A 15,770-nucleotide genomic window follows, 5' to 3' on the forward strand; every position below is an offset into this window, starting at 1 on the left:
GGTCAAAGAGAGCACAAGCACAGCTTCCTTGCTGCCACCAGTCCACCACAGTCATTGTAGACATACTCTCAGTCCCACAGTATTAAAAAATACAAACCTTCCGACTGCTAGATTTAGACCAACCACAGTAATATAGGGGGAAAAAAGCAGCTTTTCCATACTCCCATCCTCTCCGTGGCCTCAGTTTTAACCTGGAAGAAACGCTACTTTCCCTTTTCTTTCAGGGAAAACCCTTTCAGTTTTCTTCTTCATTCAGTTTTTGGCCTCTGACAAGTGAGTCAAAAGGGTGTCAGTTGCAGAAGTTCCTTATTGATTTCCTTGGTTTATTTATGAATGCCAGACATGCAAGGGCCTGTCTTCAAATTTAACACCTGGCATTTAACACCGTTAAGTAAATTGCCAGGAAGATTAGATCCTATCCACCTCTGCAACTTTCACATAACAAGAGAGTTGCCCTCAGCGGAGGTTCATCACCTTTTTGACTACCTTAAGAAGTTCTAAAATTTAGAGGCCCTCCACGAAACCTGTACGTGGAAGTTCCCTGTCTTCTCTACTTCCGTGGTCTCGTTTGACCTCCACTCTTCTACCAGCAGGCTGGAAGGCAAGCTCTGCTTTAACCTGAAATACATGCAATAGCAAGCAGAGGGAAAAGTAAAAAAGCACAATATGAGATTAACAGGGTTGTCTTCAAGGGTAATCCCACATACAACATATTGCAGTAATCCACCTGAAGGTGACAGAAGCTATGTATTACGCTGACAAGGTCTTGATTTGAGAGAAATAAGGCAAACATTTAAATGTAGACAAAAATATATCTGACCATCAGTTCCAGAAGGAGAGAGCTGAACCTATTGCCAAATTGCAAACCCTTTGAAAAATAGGAGGACAAAGCTCCTCAATAATAGTAAGCACTATAATTGTTGCTGTTCTCCTCAAGTCTTCCCTCATTTTCACTAATTTTACTTTACCTCAAGGAAACCTCAGCTTATTTATCTTCAATCCCATATTGGATAAATACCAGAAAAGGAAGACTCACATCACTGTGGCCTGATGAAAGAAGCACTGTGTCACCTGGCACATAACTAGAACTTCCCGGCTCCTTTTCTACATGGACCACTGAAATCTGCTCAGACAGGATTAGAACTTGACAAGATTAGAACTTGAAACACCACCACCAGAAGAGGGATGTCAGAGGTGACCAGACCTGTGAATTCACTGCTGATTCCCTGAACTGGTCACTCCAGTCCAAAAAGTTCAGTGAAACTTATCTTACAGTGAGTAAGATTGGTCAAGAGAGACTTTTTAAAGGGAGGATATTTCACTTGAAGATAATGGAGTTTTACCAAAAATTTGCAAATTAAATTACACGAAGATTTTCCTTATAAATGTGAGAGCTTTTAAATTTAAAACTACAATCAATATCAAATTATCTAAGAACACAAAATAGAAGAATCATAATATGTTAGTGAGGCTTTATGTTCTTAGAATAGATTTCACATTAAAAAAATCAATATCTAATTTTGCTCTAAAATATAAGAAAAATGCACTCTGTGTTTAATCTCAAAGGAATTTACACACTTCTTACATATACACCATCAGAATCAATTCATATAACTCCACAATCCCCACCTCTAAGGGAACGCATTTCCTTTCTATGAGTACATTGAAAAACAACTTTTTAGAGAAAACAAAGAAAAAATATACAATTAAGACTGCAGGAAATTAAAGGTATACAAAACAAAAAGTAATTTAAAGAAATAGAGATACACTTTGGTACCGTGATAGATTATTTTTTTCCCAGAGATGTAGGTAACCATGCCTAAGTTTCACTTTTCTGATTTTTACTTTTTATGTAAAGTTTGGGGAATCATTAAAGAGTTACTGAATGCATACAAGAAAAATGTGCTTCCTTCTACAAAACAAAAGACTTGCAGGGCAGCATCCCATCTAAAAGACTCAACAACTCTGAAGTCTTACTCCAGCTAACAGATGTGCTTTCGGTGACACTTGTTCCAAGGCAGAGACTCGTGGAAGTTAATCAAGCTCAGCCCAGGCACGGGACCCCAGCAATACGATTGTTTGCTGGCCCATGGCAGCAACTTGTTTAACTGCGTCACCTGTCACCATAACAGGACTGCAGGCAGAATTGCTCCCCATTTTCAGCTCCCGATCAAATTTCACCAATGCACTCTGCATATATCAAGCAACACTAAGCAACATAATGTTGCAATTAAAGCCTATAAAACAGCTTGTACATATTTCCGTACAGCCTGGTTCCATATTCTCAGGCACAAGCGCGCATCCACATATAAAGTCTCTTGTAATTCTCATCCATAAAACGCAAACCCATTACCCTGATACTTTGCAGGTGGCATCCAGGGCCAAAATCAATAGAGCTAAACTAGGATGATCTAGAGTTCTCATAAATCCTGTCCTTTCTTCCAACTGCCTAGCCTCCTGCACTCGGCACTCCATCAACCACCTGCCTGGCTGCTTGGCATCTACGGCTAAAAACACATCGCTGCATGGCAGAAGGTTTAACAATACAGCTTAAGGTTTTCATGCAAAGTCAGCATTTTTGCAATAAACAACAGTACCAAACAGACTTACCACCTACATTAGCTAAAATAATTGTAGATTGTTCACATCCTGTCACAGCTCAGGCTTCTGCATTGTTTTCATCTATATCTGTGATTTCATTTAATCAGTACAAAATTTAGCTTCCTGATGTCAAATGTCAAAATGACTCTAAAGTTAATGCAGCAGATATGCAAAAGTGCAATGGCTTTATTTTGAAAATAACTTCATATGAAAAGCTAATTAAAATGAATATAAATGAAAAATTACTCTGACTGCTTTCCTAGTACATGCAAGTGCTAAAGAAATTGTATGAAGAAAACAGATTAGAAAGCTAAGCCAGCTATTCTGTCTGGCTTTCCTTAGGTCTTGATGCCTTTTCCAAGACCAATGGAATCTGGACAAAAAAAAAAAAAAAAAAAAAAAAAAAAAAAATTATACTAACTTATCCAATCATCCAGCTCAAAAATGGCCTTTTGTTACATCAACTTCTTCATTGTCATTTCTCTCAAAAGTCCCATTACTAATCATTTGATCTGCAGAACATAGCCCATAGTTATATTTTCAGGTTGCTTGTATTGTATAGGACTGCAGGTTTGCTAAATATCTGGAACAAGAACTACGTACCATACAAATATTGCAAAACCCTAACTCAAAATCGCTATTTTGAAGCCTTCATAGTATATTCAAAGACCTGAGAATGAATATGTATTTTACAAGAATATACATAAAATGCACTAGCTATGAAATTCGTCATGCTTGCTATCCTGGTAGACCAAACTAGGTTTGTAAGAAGATGTATCTTTTATTAGACCTGCTAGAGTAAGAAGTAGACAGACTTGTAGGTACAGAATTTCTTTGTTTCATCAGCTCAGAGTATGCAGTATTGGTAACCAAGAGAAACACTTTAGAGGACACTTCATGCTTAGATCATCCAAGTATGTGAAGACTTCCATCAGAAATTCTCAGAACAAAGAGAAAACTCTATTTCTTGGTATAATGGGAGACTTTCTCTGCAATAAAATAGTACTAGCACCAAAATGGTGTGCTTGGGCTGTGTTGCATTCATAAGGAATGTCCGAATGAACTTCACCTAATGAAGATTTAAAAAATAGCTCTCAATTAAGGAGCTTAAAGTAGGTATCTGTATTTTGATACAAGGCATTTAAACCACTATTGTAACTACAAAGTGGTCTTCAGATAAAGACCAAAATACAGAAGAAACTATTCTTTGCTTACACCACAGATCCTCAAGATTCAAACCAGTCAGTTTGCTAGGTTCATTCATTCAGTTATACCAAAAGGGTTTAATATGGGAAAGACTTACCAAAAAAAAAAAAAAAAAAAGAAAAGAGAGAGATTTCAAACACTATCCATTTTTATTACATGTCTGAAAAAAAGTCACACAAATTCCACAGTTTTCAGCATGACTAACAGTGCTTACTGTCTTACCATAAGCACAGTGCACAAAGTCCTGACGCTGAAAATAAGACACCTTATGTGAATAAACTCAGAAACGAGTGCCAGAACAGATGTTCTAATTCAATCTAGAACTGACGGGATGCAGCTATTTATTGTGCCATGTCTCTTCACGTCTCTGAAGTGGCGAGTGTATGAATGGTTTTTTGTGTGTCACTATTCTGAAAATTGCAAATAGCTTTTCTTGCCTCTATAATACTGCCAGAAAGTATATTTGGAACATGGCTTTCTTGTTTAAAACTCTCTCTGGACATAAGTATCTAATATGCAATCAAATGTTGAGGATGATTACTTCAGTTGTAAGTACAAAGAATTATAATGCTATCCCACTGCCTTGTGCAAATTGTCTTACCTAAATAATTACGAAAGCACACTGATAGCAGTATTCTTTTCTATTGTTTGTTATGAAAACTAGAAATAACTCTGAATAACGTTTACTGTCTAGATTCCAAGACTAGGCACCACAAACATTGCATAATATTTTACCATATCTGTAAAGTTTGTAAAAGGGGATAAACAATTGTAACTCTTACCAAATAGAGATCTGATAAGCTATCTACAGTCTTACAGATCCAATACATGGATGTGACCAGGATAAATCACGCAGTCTTGGTTAGGTGATAAATCATGACAGAAACTGTAAATTGTATGCAAGTATTAAAAGAAATATATCTAAACCACCCTGAGTTTGTAATTGATTACTTAAGATTCCCATGCAGGTTTTATCACCACTGGAAATTAGAATCAAGTTGTAGGTTCTCAAGTTTTTTTTCCCAAAACCTAACTGCATGACAGCACTGTAGTTCTCTGGATGATGAAGAGGCCAAATCTGACTGGAAATTAAAACTGGCAGACACAGGGGGAGACAACCAATGCAGCAAGCACCAGCGGGCAGAGTGAGGGAGCAGGGAACAGAGTAGAAACTTTAACTGGCTCTACCTGTTGGCAACCAAAAATAAAATTTTAATTTGTCAGTTTCAACTTCAAGCAGGGTTGAAGTTGAGCTGAAGCCTGAATACAAGAGCAGCAAACGTTAAGCCAATATTTTTTAAATAGTCTTTTCTTTAGGCATTAACTTCAAGTCTTAAAATGCTTGGTAACCTCCTGATGAAGGCAGCATGCTACATCTTTGTTAGCTATTTTCCTGTACCCAAAAATCCTTCACATAAGTCTACAGAAGTAAAAGGACATTGACAAGACCAAGAATTTCAAACGAGCCTTAAGGTTGTTCTCCCCCTCAGAACATTGCTGCTGTACAGGGAAACAACCAGCAGAAGGGTTCCCTTCCCTCCTGGGTAAGAGGTATCTTCTATATAATTACTTCTCAGATCTGGATTTATAACAACCCTGTACTTGGAGAAGTTCCTGCCCAGCAGTCATGTAATTTCATCCAGTCTTTGTCTTCAACCTTCTGCAGGGCAGAGATGGTGCCCATGAATCCATAGATTCACAGACTTCTAAGTCAGAAAGTAATAGTTACTGTACTTACATTACTTGCTACATGGCAAAGCCAGGCATGAAGCTCAGGATGCTTCTCAAGGAAAATCATGTGGAAACACACATGCAAAGAAATAAAGTCCTATGAATTTCAATAAACCCACTAAAACTGGGGTATATAAAAGTGCTCTGAATAAAAGTTTACACACCAGGCATTCCCAGATTTCTACATGTAGAGATCTGAAGCCCATTCCTAGACCATGACAGAGATGTTTATCGCTGGCAGTCATCTCCTATCACCTCCCATTCTTCCTTTAAGGAAGATCCTACAACTCTGCTCGTCTTCTCCTCCTCTTCCCTTGGTGGTGAGATGCTCCCCCAAGAGAACAGTCAACAATTGCCTCCTAAGTACCTTACCACATAAACATGTTGTATGTACATTTTCACTGCATGTAGTAGCTTCCTCGGACTACCCAGGCCATCCTCCTGCTTTAAAAAAAGTGTTATCAGTCCTATATAATTCCCTGGAAGCCACAAATGCCCTCCCTGCAGTCCTGAGCTCACTGCAGTTCTGTCTCCTTTGATGATAAGAAACAAGCAAGATTCATGGGACCATGGAAAGAGTACGAACAGAGGAGGCAGTTTTGGAATTGTTTATCTATTTTTTCCTTCAATTTCTTGCTGCCAAATGCACAAGCAGTTCCCAGAACTCTTGATTCTTCTTTTGTCTTCCCAGTGGGATTAAAGATAGACTTTAAAATCTTTATCCTAAAGATAGTATAAAGACAGCCTTCCTCATGATGGCCCTATGACTCTTGCTTTTATTTGTGCAAAGTGGCCCGGTTTCAACAGAAGAGACGAGGAATGATCCCACTTCTCCTTTCCCCAGTGTTTATGGAAGAGGAATCAGCACCATCAAGTTTACACCATCCAGGCTAAGAAGGTCTTGGAACCCTAGTTTCTTATTTGGCCTGTAAGTGTAACATAAAATAAGGATGGCAGCATCTGCCACTGTGCTCCAAGCAGTATTGAATATTTTCTGCCAATGTTAGGTGTGGTCCAAGTGTGAGAAATGGAGATGGAAACAAACTGTCTCCAGGAAACTGGTTAAGAGCACCAGCCTCCCAGCCAATCTGTTAAGCTTCAGTTATGCAGTGTGGTGGTTTTACCCTGCTGGGCAGCTGAACACCACCACAACCCCTTTCCCATGCCCCCCTCCTCAGAGGAACAGGGAAGAAAATACAGTGGAAAGGGCTCGAGGGTTGAGATAAGGACAGGGAGATCACTCAACAATTATAATCACAGGCAAAACAGACTCAGCATAGGGAGATTTATATTATTTATTGCCTATCACTAGCAAACTGGAACAGTGAGAAATTAAAAGCAAGCCAAAACCACCTTCCCCCCAACCACCCTCTTCATCCTCCTCCCCCTGAGTAGTGCAGGGGAACAGGGAATGGGGGCTGCGGTCTGTCCCTGATGCCGCTCCTTTACAGTCACTCACTGCAATCGCACATAGGCAAACTTCAGCTTAAGAACATCCACAGGAGTATACACAGTTCTGTGACTTTCCTGTGATTGACATTTGCTGAGTATTAGTTGGGGTTGTTTCACTTTGAGGTACCTCATACCCACAAACAACACGGTTGTCTCAGGGTGTCTAGCATTTGAATGTAAATTTGAAACTTTTAAAGCATTTTTCTTCAAAACATGGTGGTTTTGTTGTTGTTGTTGGTTTGTTTTAATTTTTGCAAATAACTGTTTGTTTCCCACCTAACTGAAAACTTTCCTTCTCATTCATCTCCACAATTAGTCAGTCTTATCAGAGTCTTGCTCAACATCTGCACCTCAGGCTAGACAAAGCAGCCACTCAACACAAACCTCTTCTCATTCAGCCACAGTGCTACCTACCACATAAAGCATGCCTCCAATGTGAATTAGTCTGCAGAGGTGGCCATAGTACATCCTACCACTGTCCTCCACAAACTGTTATATATACAGTAGCAGTGGATGCCTGGGTCTGGAAGGTGAAGCTCCAATTGAGAGTTGCTAGAATCATCAGAAACACATGCACAATCTGGCAAAGCAATTGTGAAGCTGGAGGAAGGAGAACTTCCCTCCTTGTCCTCCGGCATTCAGTACTTCCAACTTATCTCACTCTCCTAAAAAAGGCTACATTAACAGCCCTGGGTACCCAGATGTATGTAACACGAGAGCAACGAAGTTTCTCCGCAAAGAAAGTGCTTTCTGTTGAGCTCATTATCAAGTCAGGCTCCTGGGCCCATAAACTTTTCACTCTTCTCTGTACAGCAAGCCAAAATACTACATTATAACAAAACAGCAGTTCTCTACGACTCAATTTCTTCAGATTGAGAAGTGCACTGGGCTTAGGCAACCACCTCCTAACCACGAGGCTATTTCACCTGAAGCAGCTAGAAGCAGTAGCACTGCTTGCCACCTACATGTTAAGAGAGTGGCCACTGCTGTGACATTATTTTTGAGTTGAGTTCATGTTCAGCTCTTTCACAGGACTTAAGCACATGACAACATAGTTTGTGACTCTCAAACAGGTTTAGGGATAAGACAGAAGCTAAGGCACCCCTGTGCGTGCACGTGCCCTGGACAAACAGGACACCCAGCTTCTCAGGCACAGCATTACAGAAAAATTTGTGGACTGCACCCAAGATGCCTCGATTTCTTTTCAGTGCCAGGTAACCAGCAAAGTGTCTACGTGGATTTGAGTTTCCAGTGCTGTACACCAGGCTGGGACTGCACTCCATTGCACAACAACATGAATATGCTCTCAGGAGCACCTAGTGACATGGTACAAAAATGCAGAACTTGCCTTCACATGTAAAGAAATTGAAAAGAAATTGAAATTAAAAATTTCAAAGCCAATTGTTTATTATCAATAAAGTGTTCTTCATGCCAAGGTGCAGCTGTTCATAAGAAAGCAAAAGGGGGAACTTTCACAAAAGCCCTTACTCCTCAAACATGTTGCTCCATGGTATTTGCAGATCACAGGACTGAAGAATGTTACCACACTCCAGAGCAAGCAGAGAAATCATGGCATTGCCCATCGCCCTGCTGCCAGGCTGGCACGCTGCAGTACGTGCTGATGTCAGCAGGAACTGACAGAGAGGTTTTACAAGAAGGATTTTATCTCAGTCAGAAACAGAGCTCAGAAAGATAGAGAGGGAAAGACCTGGAGGAGGAGAGGGACACAGCCTCTTTGCTGACAACCCTAATCTCTTTCACTTCTGAAATCCATAGCATCTACTCAAAGAAACACCTCAATTTCCCTTGGACCCACAGCGTGATGACCATCATCTGAGGAATACAGCAGTCTGACCAGTAATTCTTCCTTACAGTTTTCTGCTATGAGGAATGCTGGAAAGGAATTACAAACCGTGTTTTAGAAACTTGTATTGTTCTGGATGTATCAGGACATCCAGAACAGGCAAGAAATGCTGCACCCTTTTTAGCCCTCATGATTCACAAGACAGTGTGAACCAGACCTCTGCTCAGCCCAGGACTGTGTGCAGCCTAGTTTGCAATGCCGATCAGTTTCACTTCCAGGGGATGTTACAGATCTGTATGTGGGTGTTACAGAAGGAAACATTTCTCTGCCAGGTGGCTTTACATGAAAGCTGGTGGCTGCTTTCCTGAGACATTCAGGAAATCAGAACAACTTTTACTGAAGATAATAGGACAGGATAGTGATGATGTATGACTTGTATAATATAGCTGTGTCATCTGTATAGCATCACTGTATATCTGTAACAAGCCTCTACGAAATTGTGGGAGTAAATTCGTGTCTCGAAACCCAGTCTACAGGGGTTACTCTCTGGAAGACTTGTCCAACTCTTGTCCCAGAACAAAATAAAGTGCTCAGCATATAGAAAAGGTAAATGATCTCAAAATGTAGTGGTTCTCTGTAAAGTTCAAGTCACAATCCATATGACAACTATGTGCTGTGACCTAATTTTTGTAAGCCAACTATATCACTAAAGTAAGTATATAGGTCTGTAAGTTTCCCAATGTGCTTTCAATTAATTTCTGCCTCTTTATTTAAAGAAAAAAAGATGTATTTAAAATCACAGTTTCTCAGGCCTAGACAGTTATTGTCACAAATTAAAAGCAACTGTTGTAAGAAATAAGCTTTTAAGTATCACAAACCTTTGAAGATACTATCAAGTAACTTCAAGCTGAATTCACAGGGCGATTTTTTACCTCTTTTAACAACTATATTTAAAGTATCCCAAATTCATCTAGTGAAACTGCTGAAGATTCTCATAATCATACAAAAAATCATGCTTCAGCCCAGAATTTAGAAATGCCAATATGAAAGAAAAACAGAACTAAAAAGAAAATTAAAAAAAAAAAAAAGAAAGAAAAAGAAAAAAAAAAAGGAAGAAAATTTATCCTCTACCTTATGTTAACAAGAATAGGGCTGAGAAATTACCATCTCTACCGACAAAAGTTCATTCTTGCAGTGACTGTGAGATTTATAGTATTGCTCTACAGCATCATCACAGGACCAGCAATCTTCTTCACGGAATAAAAGCTAAATATTTATAGGGAGGTAGCTGTGCTGGAGGACAAGGAATGGGAGAAGGATAAATGTAGCTTAAAGCCTTTGAACTACTTGGCTATTTAATTTTCTTCCGATAAATGGAATCTAAAGAGGAATCCTTCACTCACGTTTCCCCACATTGACTGATACAATGCGTCTGCACAAAACATCCTTCCTACCACCCCAGCTCAAAGACAAACCACACCCCAGGCGTAAGGAGCAGCTCTTGGTCTGGGACTGAGACCCGAACACCACAACCCCAGCCTTCAGACCCTCTCCTAGGGGAGAGGCAACTCTAGCAGCTGGGCCTCAGGATTTGCTGTATTAGGTCTGCAAAAATTCAGAGCCCAGCACTGGTGAGAAAGGGCAGCACCAGCGACATAAAGAACCGCTGTCCCCGCTTCGTCACGCGCGGTGTGCAGGGCACAAGTTAGGAGCCCGTGGGGGATTTGGCATTTCCATCGGCTCGAGGCAGCCACGGGGAAGAGCAGGAACCCACACGGTTCGAGCGGGTATTTCCGATGCTGCCAAAAGAAACACCCAGATTATGTCACACCTTCCGAGCATCCCTTCCAGAGGCGTACATGCAATTAGCGGGCGGTGAGGTAAGGCTACACCTCCCGTGGCAGGGAGGGCCTGGGTCACGCAGGAGCTCTGCGCATATTCCAGTCACCCACCCTCCCGTTCCCCTCACCAAGCCAACAGGCCCGAGGGGAAGTCAGGAGGGGAGGAATCCTGCCTCTCCCCTCCTCAGACCACAGCTTCGATCCGTTTATTCCCCTCGCTGTGAGCGAGGGATTTGGTAGATGGATGGAGGAGGCTACAAGATGCTGCCACACGCCTCGCTCGGCAGGGATGGGGCGGTGGGCGCCCGAAGCCAAACATGGCACCCACCGACACCCAGCTCCCCTCCGTCCCGCCAGCACGCACCCTGCCCCTGGGCGACGGCTCGTTACGTGTGGCTAATTACGGCCGTACCCCTAATTACAGACGCCTCGCCGGCCCCCACAGCGAGCGAGCGGGAGGGCGGCGGAGCGGGGCGCGGCGCTGCCCGGCGGGGCGGCCATTTGGGGCCACCCGGGGCGGCCATTTGGGGCCGGGGGGGGGAAGGAGGGGGGGGCCGGCGCCTCACCCCCCGCCTCGGGAGCCATCCGAGGCCGATCCAGGCGGGGGCAGCACGGCGGCTCCTCCGGTAAGCGGGGAAACCCCACCCAGCGGCCCCTCCTGGAAGAGGCGGGGTTGCGGGGACCCCAAAGGGATCCCACCTCGCCCCTCGCCCCCGTGTCGGGCTTTCCGCCCGCCCCCTGGGGGCGGGGAGGGCCGCGGTCCCGCTCCGTCCCGCGGCACCGGGCTGCCCCCGCCGGGGGAAGGACAGCGGGGCGAGGGCAGCCGATGGGGCGGGCGGCACCGGGGCTCCGCCGAGAGGGGTCCCCGGGGGGCAGCCCCCCGGGCAGGGCGAAGCCGGCACCCCCCGGGGTACCGGGTGGCCCCCGCGGTGGCGGCGCCCGCTGCCGCCCGGCGGCGATCGGCTGCATGAATGAGCGGCTGGGTGAATGAATGACTGGCGTCTGCTTACTTGAGCATGGCCTCTTCTTTCTCTTCCTCTTCTTTCTGCCGGTCCATCACGGCCATAATAATGTTCCTCTCCTCCTCCGTCAGGTGGCTCAGGTCGGGCAGCTCCTGCATCGGGGGGGGCACCGTGGGTGGGCGAGGGCCGCGGGGCCCCACCGAAGAAGACATTTTCCTCCTCGCCTCTCCCTGTACACCTTCTACCTTCGCCCGGCGAACCCAGCCAGCCTCTCCTCCGCCCCCTTCACAGTGTAGTCCTCCGAGCAGCAGCAGCGGCGGCGGCAGCAGCAGCAGCCGGCAGCTCTCTGGCAGCAGCGGAGGAGGAGGCGGAGACCCAGCCTTTCATGGTTGCTCGCATCCCCCCCAGCCCGGCTCCCTGTGCTGCTGCTGCTGCTGCTGCTGCTCGCTCCCTCCCTTTTGTCTCCGCGGCTCCGGGCAGCTCGGGGGCCGCCGCCCGCAGCCCCAGCCCAGCCCTCCCGGCGGGGGCCGTGCGGGGCGGGGGGCGCCGCGGGGCGGAGGGTGCCCGGGGGCGGAGGGCGGGTGCTGCCGCCGAAACGGCTTGGCGGCTGCGAGCCTGGCGCCGGGAGGAGGGAAAGGGGGGGATTTGGGGCCGCTGAGGCGGAGCCCGTGACAGGGAACCGGGCCGACGGAGCCTCTCGGCCGCGCCTCCCGGTGCCCCTCGGGGTGCCCGCTGTGGGCTGGGACCACCGCTGGGAGCCGGGCGGCCCCTCCGGGCTGAGGGAGCCGTGGGCATGGTGGTGGTCGGGTGTCCCAGCCCCGGCTGTGGTCCCGCAGCCTCCAGCACGCACCTGGTCCCATAAGCTTCCACCAGACCCTCCTTGGGGTCCTGCACTTCAGGGAGCCTGAGTCTGTCCAGTCACGCAGCTTGGCTCCCTCGACCCGAGGGAGTGGTGTCAGGCTGTGACAGGGGAGGATGGATAGGACATCAGGAATAGGTTCCTCGCCAAGAGGGTGGTCATGCACTGGAACAGGCTCCCCAGGGATGTAATCATGGCACCAAGCCTGTCAGAGTTGAAGAAGCATTTGGACTGTTCTCTCAGTCATATGGTCTGAATTTTGGGGTAGACCTGTGTGGAGCCAGGAGTTGACTCGATGATCCTTGTGGGTCCCTTCCAGCTTGGGGTATCCTATGATACACTTGAGCACTTTCTTCATATGCTTCTTACAGCAAGTGGCACCTGTGCCAGGGGTTCCCTCTGTGCCTCCCTGAAAGCGGTGTGTGCTCTATTCATCAGACCAATTTTTTCACGGCTGGGACCCACCAAGATGGCCATGAAACATGCCACGGTGCTTTGGTCAACTGGGATGAGACAATAAACAAAGTATTATTCTAGACAGGGGTAGCTTCTCTATCAGTTTTTAACCTACCAGCTCTGACTAACCAGATTTTGGGTAGCTGGCAATCAACACAACAGTCCTTTTCTAGAGGAGATCACCCGCATGTAATCCACTGGTCTGAAACTCCTGTGTATAGCTCTGAAGAGCCCCTTGTTCAAGCATGCCTATCTGAGAACAAAATCATTCAGGCTACTTGGACACGCAAAGCTAAAATATAGAGAAAACTGCACTTTCAAATAAAATGTGAACTACTACTAACACATGCTGACGCTTTAGACCTCTCGGTCACGCTTCTGTTGAGGTCATGGCATGGAAACAGCTCTGGTTTCTAGAGAGATCGTCTGATGGGCATGAACCAGAAAGAAAAAAAAATCTGTGCTGGCAGTGCTCAATGCTTCCTGCTGCCAAACTTGCTGGGTTTGCAACAGGGAGAGGGACCAGCTTTCAGCCAGCCACACTAATACCTCTCTCACAATTCTGAGAGCTATGAACCTTCATGACCCTTTGAATTTGAGCAGAATTACTGCGGCCATCTGTTTGTATCCCCCCAAGAAATTTTCTGCAGGAAACAATTTGATAACATACATTATAAAGAAAAAAAAATAATAAGCACTGCTGTGACCACCAGAACTTTTGAGTGATAATGTCTATGTTCAGCCTTTTCCATCCAACTCAGAAAGGAAAGTCTCAACTGTTCCAGCACATGAAGGAAACTGAAACTTGAATGACCAACAGATGCCTCAGAACAGATTAAAGTAGTGTTAATAAGTAAAGCACTATAAAGGGCTGGTAAATAGCATTATGTCACACTCAGTTAAAGACACAGACTCTCCACTAAGTTGTGTGATGATTTCTCCCGGGGTCTGGCCACATAGTCTGCTAGACGTAGTCCTACCCACTGCTAGACATAGTCCTCAGAGCTGATCAATAAAATCACTTTCTGCCATCTGCAACCAGCAGATACAACCTTAGCAGTTGAGTATCAGAAACAACATGAAATATCTGCAACAGAAATACTAGATTTAATGCTTAAGTTGTTATAGATGCATAGGTAGTCCCCAGACTTCAGATAATCTGAGCCTGCACATGCCACATAAAAGATGTAGCTCAAGTAACTGGAAGAACTAATTCATTGGAGCAGTGGCCCTAGTGTTTGAGAGTTACAGCTTTAAGGCCAACCTGAAAAAGTACTTAAGGTCTAAGACTATAAGACCCAAGTGTCTCCATAATAATTTTAGAGAGAAAATATTACATGAGGTTAAGTTTCCCTTCTCACCTTTCTGCTTATTAATTACTGACACAGTCATGTATATGTCTGTTCTGTATTACTTTGTTAATTGCTGTATGCTGGGTCAAGCACATGGATTCTTACTGCTGTGTGTGAAATACCAAATAAATACAAAGGGTATAAGGGGACTTTTTATATAGTTTCTCATAACTTAAAAAGGAAAATATGAAAGCTCTAGCAGAGTAATATTTAAAAAAAAAAAAAAAAAAAAAAGATGGAAGTTGGAGTGTGGGGTTGCACCAAGAAAAATATTGTGAATAAAATTATGTTACTGAAAAGCACAGAATCATAGAATTGTTTAGGTTAGAAGGAACTTTTTGAGATTATCTAGTCCACCATCCCTGCTCAAGCAGAGTCAGCCAGAGCAGGTATTTAGGACTGTTTCCAGTTGGGTTTAGAATATCTCCAAGGGTGGAAATCCCACAACCTCTCTGGGCAATTTATTCCAGTGTTAAACCACTCCCACATTATAAGACTGTTTCCTGATATTTAAACAGAATGGCCTGCGTTTCAGATTGTGCCCATTACCTCTTGTCCTGTCACTGGACACCACTGACAAGAGCATGGCTCCATCTTATTTAAAGCTTCCCATCAGATATTCATTCACATTGCTGAGATCCCCTGAGCCTTCTGTTCTCCAGAATGAACAGTCCCAGCTCTCTCAATCTCTCTTCAAATGACAGCTCCAAACCCCTTAACCATCTTCATGGCTCTTCACTGGACCCGCTCCAGTGCATCTGTGTTTTCCTTGTACTGGGGAACCCAGAACTAGACCTAGCACTCCAGATACGGCTTCAGCAGAGCAGAAGGGAAGAGTCACCTCTCTCAATCTGCTAGCAATGCTTTTCCTAATGCCTACAGTACCTTAGGCACAACAAATGATTTTGCATTTTTTATGCATTTTTGCATCAAGAAAGTAGTTTTATAGAGAGAAATACAGAAGAAAGCATAAAACTTACCTCACTTTTCACCAAGCTACCTGAAGAGACTCTGTTCTTAATGCTAAGTACTTCAAACCCTGAGTGTCTGTTTTCTTATTTGCTCACGTTTTCTTTGTAAAAATGAAATATTTAGCATTGTCATCCAACCAAAGATGCATGGAAAGCTGAGTCTACTCAAATACAATATATCCTGAAGCTTTGAAGAGAATTGAAGCCTTGAAGAGCCTTGAAGAGGATTTTGTTGCCTGGTTAGTAAGAATGCCCTCTACCTGGTAACATCCAAACTCTTGTCACTGAAAGGCATCCAATTAACTCCATTTCTCTAAAGTCCTACGTAGCAAAGACCTGTGAAATCTAGAAATGGAATGTGAATACAGGGATCGCAACATATCAGGTAAACTACTTTCCTAAACTGCTGTCTTGAGAAGCCAATCACAGTCATGGAGTCTGTGATGAAAACCCAGACTTGTGCTTGTCCCTACTAAATGAAAGTTATAAAGTCTTCTGCTGTTTATCTACCATTTCGATATATAATGTTTCTTCA

At 44.3% G+C, this 15,770-nt stretch overlaps 1 protein-coding gene and 1 long non-coding RNA gene across 35 annotated transcripts in view; one reads left to right on the forward strand and one right to left on the reverse strand.

The window, feature by feature from the left end:
- The window catches only part of RIMS1 (regulating synaptic membrane exocytosis 1), a 312,275-nt gene extending 300,174 nt beyond the window's left edge, over positions 1 to 12,101 (reverse strand). For 8 of the 34 annotated variants that reach the window (XM_084514968.1, XM_084514959.1, XM_084514973.1 and 5 more), the window contains exon 1: positions 11,646 to 12,097. In XM_084514968.1, coding sequence (XP_084371094.1) covers positions 11,646 to 11,809 — 164 coding nt within the window. In that variant the 5' untranslated portion in view covers positions 11,810 to 12,097. Of the gene's footprint in view, positions 1 to 11,645 lie in introns of all 34 variants that reach the window. The other 26 variants (XM_084514951.1, XM_084514944.1, XM_084514970.1 and 23 more) reach the window with 6 other exon arrangements.
- On the forward strand, positions 11,219 to 14,413 carry LOC311434648. The gene is made up of 2 exons (XR_014691620.1): positions 11,219 to 11,261; positions 12,828 to 14,413. It is a non-coding gene; the product is annotated as an uncharacterized lncRNA (long non-coding RNA).
- The last annotated feature ends 1,357 nt before the right edge of the window (positions 14,414 to 15,770 follow it).

Source organism: Aythya ferina, assembly GCF_964211825.1.
Source record: "Aythya ferina genome assembly, chromosome: 3".
In the NCBI taxonomy this organism is placed as follows: Eukaryota; Metazoa; Chordata; class Aves; order Anseriformes; family Anatidae; genus Aythya; species Aythya ferina.